Source organism: Lutra lutra, chromosome 13, assembly GCF_902655055.1.
Source record: "Lutra lutra chromosome 13, mLutLut1.2, whole genome shotgun sequence".
NCBI lineage: Eukaryota > Metazoa > Chordata > Mammalia > Carnivora > Mustelidae > Lutra > Lutra lutra.
Genome location: NC_062290.1, coordinates 76,381,966 through 76,392,266, shown reverse-complemented (window position 1 = coordinate 76,392,266; position 10,301 = coordinate 76,381,966). Strand labels below are relative to the sequence as shown.

At 50.9% G+C, this 10,301-nt stretch overlaps 1 protein-coding gene across 4 annotated transcripts in view; it reads left to right on the top strand.

Moving 5' to 3' along the window:
- The first annotated feature begins 255 nt into the window (after positions 1-255).
- The window catches only part of WHRN (whirlin), an 89,720-nt gene continuing 79,674 nt past the window's right edge, over positions 256-10,301 (top strand). For all 4 annotated transcript variants that reach the window (XM_047699462.1, XM_047699460.1, XM_047699461.1 and 1 more), the window contains exon 1: positions 256-880. In XM_047699462.1, coding sequence (XP_047555418.1) covers positions 260-880 — 621 coding nt within the window. In that variant the 5' untranslated portion in view covers positions 256-259. The remainder of the gene's footprint in view (positions 881-10,301) is intronic.

Genomic DNA, 10,301 nt, shown 5'->3' with positions numbered 1-10,301 from the left:
CGCCCGGGACTCCAGCGGCGGTCTCCGCGATCCCCCCGGGATTCTGCCACTGTTGCCTCGCCCCCCAGACCCAGACTCCGGCCGCCGTCCCCTCGTCTCCCCGGATCCAGCCCCTTCTCCGCGCCCACCCGCTCGCCGCGAAGCCAGACTCCGGCCGCCGTCTCCGCGCCCCCCGGGCTCCGGCTGCCGTTCCGGTGCCGGCGAGCGCCAGCAGTTGCCCCTCGGCGCGCCCCGCGTGCGCTCGGGCCTCGGCGGGGAGATGAACGCACCGCTGGACGGCCTGTCGGTGAGCTCGTCCTCCACCGGCTCGGTGGGCTCGGCGGCCGGGGCAGGCGGTGGCGGCGGGGGCGCGGGGCTGCGGCTTCTGTCTGCCAACGTGCGCCAGCTGCACCAGGCTCTGACGGCGCTGCTGAGCGAGGCGGAGCGGGAGCAGTTCACGCACTGCCTGAACGCGTACCACGCGCGCCGCAACGTCTTCGACCTGGTGCGCACCCTGCGCGTGCTGCTGGACAGCCCGGTCAAGCGGCGCCTGCTGCCCATGCTGCGCCTGGTCATCCCGCGCTCCGACCAGCTGCTCTTCGACCAGTACACCGCCGAGGGCCTCTACCTGCCCGCCACCACCCCCTACCGGCAGCCCGCCTGGGGCGGCCCCGACGGTGCGGGGCCGGGGGAGGTGCGCCTGGTGAGCCTGCGGCGCGCCAAGGCCCACGAGGGCTTGGGCTTCAGCATCCGCGGGGGCTCGGAGCATGGCGTGGGCATCTATGTGTCGCTGGTGGAGCCAGGCTCTCTGGCCGAGAAGGAAGGGCTGCGAGTTGGGGACCAGATTCTGCGTGTCAATGACAAGTCCCTGGCCCGGGTGACCCACGCTGAGGCTGTCAAGGTAAGCCTGTGGTCTGGGGACGAGTACAGGACAGAGTGACAGAAGCTCTGCCTGTGTGTGTCCTTAGGCAAACTGCCTAATCTTTCTGGGCCCCATGTTTCTTAAGGCATGTTTCTTTAAGACTGGAACATCTAGTTTTGTTTTAGCAGATAAATAACGGGCACTGTGGATAGGGTGGTGGGCAAAACAGACTTGGAGCCTGCTTTCGTGGGGGGCATAAAGGCTGGCAGTGTGTGGGAGACAGACATCAGATAGTCGGGCAAATATATGATTACAAGTGTGAAAGGCATAGGGATTCTTACCAGCATTAAAAAAGGAAAAGGTAAGGTCTCCTGTTGGCATGTGGTTAGTAATCAGTGGGTGGTCCCCACTTCTGCTGTTGCTGGTCTCCTCGTTCAGGCAGGTTTTGCCCCTGGAAGAAAGTTTTGTTAGCACCAGCCCTGTGGGAGGAGGCTGTCTGTGATCCTCAGGGCTCCAGCCTGACTCAGCTGTGGACACACCAGGCTGTGTGTCCTGGGACTGGACTCTTTTCCTCTGCAAACCTCTGGATCTCCACGAGGAAAATGGGGCCACTGGACCTTCTAAGTGTCCCTAACCTTGTTGGCAAGGAGGCCCTTGCCTGCATGTCACAAACAAATCCCCCCCCCCCCGAGAGTAGCTGCACTTTTTGTGTCTGTTAATTGAGAAAAATAACCTCATGACAACCGTCTCCTAGGGATTTAGTCAAGCTGTTTAAAGCGGTTTCGTGTTTGCTAATCGCACCGCCTAGGGCTGTTGAAAACCAGTTGGGGTATGAGATGGATAGTGTTTGGTGTACATGTGCATTCGAGAATCCTTTGAAGGTGTTTACGCAAACACACACACACACACATACACACACACACGCCACCTTTGCCCATCTTTGTACAGGAAGTGAAGAAGTTTGGGGAAAAAACAGTGATCTACTCAGCTTGTGCGGGTGGGAAGATGTTTCCTAGGGGTTTAGGGTGCCCTGTGACCCAGCTTCTCTCCACCACACCTTTTGTCCCTGCCTCGTGTCCTCCTCAGTGCAGGTGATTGGGACACCGGCTGAGGGCCTGCTGGGCTACTTCCTGTGTCCTCTTCAGTGACCCATGGTCAGGTGTGTAGTGATCCCACTTCCTGCCCGTTTGCTTGGGGCAGAACCATCTCCTGCCTGACTCTTCGCTTTCCTTGTTTGGTTGCCAGCCCTTCTGCCCCCTGCCCCTTGAGGATTTCAGACACTTCTCTGCTGTTCCTGGGAAAAGCCTGATGGTTGATACTGTTTTGGGGAGGGGGTGTGTAGCAGACAAAGGTTCTTGTGGATTTCCATGCACCTGCCGTCCTCCCTGTGTCCCCCCCCCCCCCGCCACATCAGTCTTCCCTCTTCTCTGACATTCCATATATTTATAAAGAAATAGTCCATTAGCCTTTGGCCCTAAAAGGTCTGGAGTTCCAGATGATACATATATACTCAAAAGATACATGATCCAAATGGTCAATTATAATTGTGGATTCAATTTTAGAGGCAATTTTAAAAGACTTGTGTAACTGGTCATCACAAGGTGACAGACTTTGGAAAGGCCTCAGGTAACCCGGACAGGGAAAGCACGGGCCCCCCTGTCGGTGGGCATCCCCATGTCAGGCACAGCCAGAGGCTGGAGCTGCGTGGCTCAGAGCTTCAGCTCGGCCCTCCTGGGTCTCATGCATGTCGCCCTGCCTGTCCTGTCGGAGCCTCCATGGCTCCTCTCGTAAAACCTAAACTCTCCGTGCTGTGGTTTTTGAGCACACGATGTGCGTGGGAGCCCTGGAAGCTGAGCAACCTCCTGGGTCCCTGACTGTCCCTCTTCCTCTGGAAGGGGTCTGCTGAGGCCAAATGAGCTCCTGCCTCGGGGTGCCCCTCTTCTGGCCAATGCCAGACACAGCCGGCCCGGAACTCACCCCTTTGGAACCTTCAGAAGCAACAGGCAAAATGAATACGGCTTTGTGTCACCTTAACTCCAGGGGGAAAGGGGAACAGACTTTCCGTGTGGGTGGAATTTAAGACGGAGGAGGCGGAACCTGGTCTCTGCGGCCGATGCTGGGAGCATCTCCTGGTGGCAGGATAGGAAGGCGGCATCAGAACACTTCAGAGGAACCCCTGGAGCTGGTGACCCACCTCCACAAAGTTAAGGGCATTAAGTCCCTGAACCTCAAGCCCAAAGAGGCCCCAGCTTCACTACGTTATACACTGCCCTTCACCAGTTTGGTCTCAACTTTCAGTCCCCTCTATTAGCTTTAGTGCGGTAGGGCCCGGTGTCGGAGATTTTATGATGTGGGTACTCTCCTTTTTTTTTTTTAGATATTTTATTTATTTAGTTGACACAGAGAGAGAGAGAGATATATCAAGTAGGTAGAACAGCAGGCAGAGAGAGAGAGAGGGGAAAGCAGGCTCCCCGCTGAGCAGAGAGCCCGACGCGGGGCTCGATCGCAGGACTCTGAGATCATGACCTGAGCCGAAGGCAGACGCTTTAACCCACTGAGCCACCCAGGTGCCCCGGGTACTCTCCTTTTAACCAAACCTCAGACTTGAGTCAAATATCACCAGTTTTTCTGCTTTTTCTGTGCCATAGACCCCATTGCATTTAGTACAGGACCTGTTTTCTTGCTCCTTCAATGTTATTTGTTCATTTGTTTGTTTTTTCCCCATCTTTCTGGAAGTAGAACTGGCAAATGAAAATTGTACATGATTAAGGTGTACAGTGGGATTGATTTGTGATACCTGTACGGAATAAGAGGATTACCACAATCAAGCTAATTATCCATCACGTCCCCAAGTTATTTTATTTTCGTGGTAATAACACTTAGGATATGCTCTCTTCGCAAATGTCAAGCATACAGTACAGAATCATCTATTGTAGTCACCGTGCTGGGCCTTAGATCCCCAGAACTTACTCATTTTATAACTGAAAGTCGGTACCCTTTGACTGACATTTTCCTATTTCCTTCCCCCCTGGTCTCTGGCAGCCACTCTTCTGCTCTTTGCTTCTGTGAATTAGACTTCTTTAGATTCCACATATAAGTGAGATCATCTAGCATTTGCTTTTATGGGCCTGGCTTATTTCGCTCAGTATAACGCCCTCCAGGTGCATCCCTACTGTTGCAAAGGACAGAATTTCCTTCCCCCTTTTTGTAACGAATAATATTCCTGTGTGTGTGTGTGTGTGTGCGTGCACTTTTTCTGTTCTCTTTCAATATAGACTTGTTTCTGTGTTTTGGCTCTTGAGATGTGTTTTCAATCTTAAAAAACCTTTATTTTTCTCCTGCAGGTAGAAAGAGGGGGAAAAGATCCTCTGAGCATCCTGAAGGAGAGATTGTGTGTATGTCTGTGTGTGTAGTAAAAAGAAAATAAAATTTTAGGAATAAAGTTACTTAAGAGTTCATGAATCAGAGAGGGTCACACCCTCCCAGGGAGCAAAGGCGATTGAACATACAATTTTTTTTTTCCACTTCTCTCTCTCCCAAAGCAAGGATCCATTGTTGCTCAGAGCAGTTTAGCAAGGATTTTTGTTCCTCTCTCCAGAGGGCTCCCATCCCTCTCTTGAAGCCTATTTGCTAAATCATCAGTGACAGGTCCAGATAAGGCAAGCCATTTACTATTTGTAATTATATTGAAAAGTTTGATTTTTGAAAAATCTCTCTTGAATGAACATGAGCCAAACCAAAAAAAAAAAAAAAAAAAAAAAGTAGACCTTTCAGAGGTTTCCAGCCAGAAAGTGTTGGTAAATTAACCAAGGAGCCCAGACACCAGGGATGGTGCACTGGGCTCTGCCACATGCCTGCTGTATGACCTTGGGACCTTGGGTCAATGGCTGACCCTCTGTGTCCTAGGGTGGATTGCCCAGAGTCTGCCCAGGGTCCCTTCTGGGCTCAGACATTCTGCGATTTGCTCAGTATGTGTTACACAGAAGGCATTTAGAATGTCTAATCCGGTGTTTTCTTGTTCTTTTGGAATTGATTTCATTTAAGGCAGAGTTTAAAAAGTTGGCTAAGGATTAAGAGATGAGAATCTTGGCTCTCTTTTGTAGCCTCCTACTAATTCAGGAAATTGATGGGTGACACACTGTGCTGATGAGAACTTGACTGCTCTCCCTCAACCCAAGAACACCAATCCTGGTGCCGCTCCAGAGTAAATGAGAAGACGACCATGGGATGGCAGCATGCACAGCACTCCCCTGGGGGCGCTCCAAATCACATTCACTTACCCGCTTGCCCTCCAAGTCCCTGATTCTGCAGGTGGCAGGGCACGGGGTGGCAGGGCGTGGAGTAGCCGGGTGCTGCTGGGATGTGTGTGGCCTGTGTGTGTTTCATCCCAATAAAAATGAAATGGCTTCATTACAATCTCAACATCCCCCCCACTGGGTTCCTCCAAGGGGCATATTAGAATTTGAAACGTTCCAGAAGTTAAAAACATCGGCCAGCCCTTTCATTTAATTAGAGTCATCACACCCTCCCTTCCTCTGCATGATAACCCACAAAGAATCTGTCCATATTAATATAAGTGATTGTATTTAGTCCGGCACATTCTAAACAACACATTTGTCATTTTCCCATTGTACATGGTTAGCTGAAGCCATTATAAATGATTACCACTTCCAACTTTGTATCTGAAATGCAGCTTCTCCCACTGGCGTTATTACCATATTCCAATTTGGAAACCATGGGTAATGTGTTCATGGGGACGCACAGACTTTCCTCTGGCCCCATCCTCTTTCCTGGGTCCTGTGGGTCTTGCCAGCAAGGACATGTTGAAAGCTCACTATTAATAAACTCCTTATTAAATAGATGTTTGCTGGCCTGATCCAGAGTGTGATGTAGTGCGTTGAGAGGGTCCATTTCTTTAATTTAATCTTATTTATTTCTGTGGCCCAAGCTGATACTCAAGGTTTCAGACAATTACAGTGCCTGCGTAGGACCAAATCCTACGGCAGCTGGTTATTTCCTCTTCACATGAAGGAAGTGTTTTGTAGGCTGGAAGAGAATGCCCTTATTTTTGAGTGGGGGAGAGATTGATATTACTATTAGAAGAGTCCTGCCTCTTGGCTTTAAGCTGGACACGAAAGAGATCGAGAATTACCCCGGAGCCAGCGTCTTGTTTTTCTGTCACCTTCCTCTTGCGACACACCCAGAGTTGTTTATTACCTGCCACAGACTGATCATCTGGACCCGGCTGCAAAGATAAGGACGATCCTTTAACCCCCGCCTAATTGGATTCGGTGTGTGTCGTTGCTTCCCTCTTCTGCCACGGGTACACAGCCTGTACGCACCTGTCAAGTGCGCGCCGCCCCTCAGCCGCCCCTCACACGCCCGTCTGCTCTTGCGCCCGGCACGTGTGCATCTCCTCGAGTCACAATCCGCCCCCACCCACTCCACCCTGCAAAGGGTTTTGCACTGGAGGAGGCGTCCATGAGGGATTAGGCTCCAACTGGCTTTCCAGCAAGATTCTTTCATGACCTCGAAGAGCGGCGTTTGGGCTCCACTGCTCAGGCACCCCAAACTAGTGCCCAGCAAGGACCAGAGAATTTGATTAGAGGGAGTGACATTTAATGGCTGGAGGTGTTTGGAGGTTGAAATACGAATCTTTCAAAACCTATTCTTTTTTCTTCCTTTTTTTTTTTTCTTTAAAAAAACCCCAAGCAAGAATCTGATGTGAACAGGGAGCTCACGCAGGCTTCTCATTGTGCCCCAGGGTGGGGGGCTGCTTTTTAAAGGTTCCTGTGCTGCAGACATTTCACTTGACTTTGACAGCATGGCAGGTGGCAAAGGGTGCTGAGAACAGGAATCAGACCATTTGTTTCCTGTGCACTCCTGGCGTCCGCTGCAGGAGGCAGCACTGCGGGGCCGGTGCACTTGTGTTTGAACTTTGCTTTACCGGAACGCTCCGGAGGAAAGGAGGCTGGCGTCAGCGAGTGAGCACTGCCTCTGTGTCAGGTGCTTTCTCCTTCCCTGGAGGGGAGGGGTTGGGGGGAGGCCAGGAAGGTCAGGCTCCAGGAGTAAAAATTGACCAGGCCCGGGTCGCCATCGGGAATAGAAACGAAGTGGCCCTTCTGCCCTACGTTCCTGCCTGGGGAACGAACTGCCCTAGGCAGTCACGCAGCCAGCCTCCTGGAAGACGTGGCCAGGCCCCCTGCTGGAAGGCAAGCAGGCGTCATACTTTGTGCCTGACATTCGGGAGCCTTTGGGGAACCATCTGCAGACTTCATTTTATTAAGTGGGGAGTGTGGTGCCCATGCATCAAGGGCAGGTGGCATGTCTGAGCCCCACCTGTCCTCATGGGAGCCGTTTATCCATGCAAGCTCTAAGCGGCACTTCGAGCTCCCAGGCCTGTGGCTGGTGCTCAGAGTTCATAGATGGACGGTCAGTGGCCCCTCCCTTCGGGGAGCCGTGGGGGGTGGGGGGCACGGGCCCACCCTGGGCCACAGGTCACTGAGGGTTTTAGGTGCTGTGACATCCACATGCCTCCACATCCCTGCCACCCTCTCTCCAAAGCAGGCCCCCACACCCTCCCCTCGTGCTGCTGTAATTTCCTTCAGAGCACTGCTCACCATGGAAGGACCTTCCACTGGTTTTGTTGGCTGTGTGCCCTGCCCTCGGCAAATCAGCTCCACGGAAACCAAGATTCGGTCCCCATTGCTTCCTCACCCACCCCAGCACCTCCACAGGGCCTGACACGCAGTAGGTGTTTTAGTAAATAAATATTTGCTGAGTGAATGGAATGATCTTGCATCCAGAGCAGTGCTGGCGAGTTCAGGATTCCTTGGTTCCCAAGTGTGACAGCCGAAGAAAATCCGTGCGTTGCAAGGCGGTGGGTGCTTGGGGAAAAACACTGAGGAATGCCATAGGTTCTAACGTATGCTTCACCACGATGGTAATGGTGTGGCTGTGAGCAGATCACGTGCCCTCTCTGGCTGCCTCAGTCTTTGGAGCTGTGAAATGGGCATAGGCATATCCCACTTGCCTTTCCAGGATGGGCATGGAATTGTATGACTTAATAGGTACAAAAACATTTGGTAAATGGGAAACCCTATGCTACTACTTTAGCAAAAGACCTTTAAAAAAAAAACAAAACAAAACACGTGGTCTGGGTGGGCAGGAGCTTTTCCCACCCTCTGTGGCTCCAGCCAGCCTACGAGACCTCTTCGGTTAGTTCATTTGTTGCTTTGCTCTCAATTTTAAAACCACATTCCCAGAAGTGGGTTATTTCTTGCAGCCTGTATCTGTGATTCCAAAATAGAATCATTTATGCATTCTGAAGCAATCAATGAAGCAACTTTGGGTGAGATATATCTTCCGGCTTTTTGTTAAATAGATAAACAAATGAACAAAAAAGAAAAAAAAAAAAAAGAAAACCCAGCCCTGTTCAGGTTTGAGGAAGCCCCAGCATTTCAAGTAGAGGCCAAGTTCCTGCTAATCACACGTACATTTAAAAGCTGCTTTATCCTCTATCGAAAATGCATGAGTGAATTTATTTTTTCTCCTTTTCCAGTCCCAACCCCTTTACCTCCGTGTCCTTTGAGAATTTGTGTTCCTTCCGCTAAATTGGCTGTGGCTTTGCTTCAGCTGGTAGCCAGTTTCATAGTTATTTTTCCTCTCTACCTGAGTTTTCATAATATCAGCATCCTCTCAACTTTGAATGCAAAGCAAATATTTCAGCCTCCCGTAAACAAGTCCCAAGATGTCGTCTTCACCAGATTCTAAAGCTGCAGGTTACAGGGAAGAACATAGCAAAGTGGCATCCAAAAGGGTGTATCTAAGTAATCTAGAAGTAGTGATTCAGAAATGTAGCTTGCCCGAGAGTTAACAAGCTCCCCAGGCAAGTCTTCATCACACTCAGGTTTGGGAAGCACCCCCTTCCATTGGGATCTGCCCCCATCTCCAACATTTATCCACAGAAAGACTTGACCGGAGAGTGGACCCACCCTGTCCCTATCCGGAGCTGTTCTGGAGCAGGACTCCAGAAGTGCAAGGTCAGCTGATAGGTTGGACAATCCAGGGAAGAGAGGTCTGTACCCAAGAGGTTAGAGATAGCTTTTGGAGATGGACCTGGGTTCATCTGACTGTGTTACTTGGCCGTGACCTTGAGCATCTCCCTTGGCCTCTCTGTGATGCAGACCCCCTCACCCTTACAAACAGGTTATTGCTACTGTCGCACATTAAAAGTTCGAGAAATAGGGCCACGGAGGTCCCACTTCAGGCATTGTAATGAAAAATGTTATTGACTGCATCCTCTTGGCTTTGAAAGTCTTCTGTTGTGCCTGCTTAGTCTAAAAAAAGAAAAAAGGTGCCTTTGGAAGAAATGACTGGGGCTCAGGGCCCTCTCGATGCATCATAGCTGGTTGAATTGCAGAGTCATTTACTAAATGTGGTCAATATTCCCACATAGCGTTTCTCTAAAAATGCAATTGCTCCTGTTTGGGTTTTGGCATCTGCATTTTCTTTCGTTTTACAGAGGTAATAAAGTCCGGAGATCGGATGGAATTGTATGTCCCCACCTCTCTTAAAAACGTGGGGCAGGGGCGCCTGGGTGGCTCAGTGGGTTAAGCCGCTGCCTTCAGCTCAGGTCATGATCTCGGGGTCCTGGGATCGAGTCCCGCATCGGGCTCTCTGCTCAGCAGGGAACCTGCTTCCCTCTCTCTCTCTCTCTCTCTCTCTGCCTGCCTCTCTGCCTACTTGTGATCTATCTCTGTCAAATAAATAAATAAAAAATCTTTAAAAAAAAAAAAAAAAAAAAACGTGGGGCAGGTACTGGGCTCAGAGGCCAACGTGTGACAGTGTAGTTCCCAGATCAGCTGCATTGCCATCCCTGTTCCCCAGCATCCTTCCTTCTTGGGCTCCCCAGGGGCCTTGATGAGAAGGGAGAGAAGGTGGCTGTTTTTCCAGAACCCATTAAAGCAATTAAATGCAGGCTGAAAGTGGTGATTTGACAATACGGCATCGGTACTTAAAAAAAAAACAAACCCTGGAATGTATTTGAACCACATCCGAAATGGTGTGTGAGGCTTCATTAAGAGGTTTCTGATTAAGAAAAGAGAAGAGTGGTCCAGTGTTCCAAGATTATCCTTCCATACAGGTGGGGAAGGGAGGAAGTCTGGGGAGGGGTCTTCCTTCTGCTGTTTCCATCCTGCAGGCTGGGGAGGGTATGGTGTCCTGCGATGTGTCTGAGCCCAGCGGGACCTTCATCCTTGCTCCGTCTCTCCTGCCGCTGCCTCTCTCTCCTCAGGGGGCCCCAAGCCTATCCCACCTTCTCCCAAACTCCCTAAAACCCTCTCTGCCCTCCACAAGTTCTTCTGGTCCTGAGGGTTTAAGTCCGTATGTTCAGTTTGTCCCCAGATCCCTTCCTCTCTTCCATGCTGTCTCTGACCAGGACCTGGGCCTCCTTTTTAGT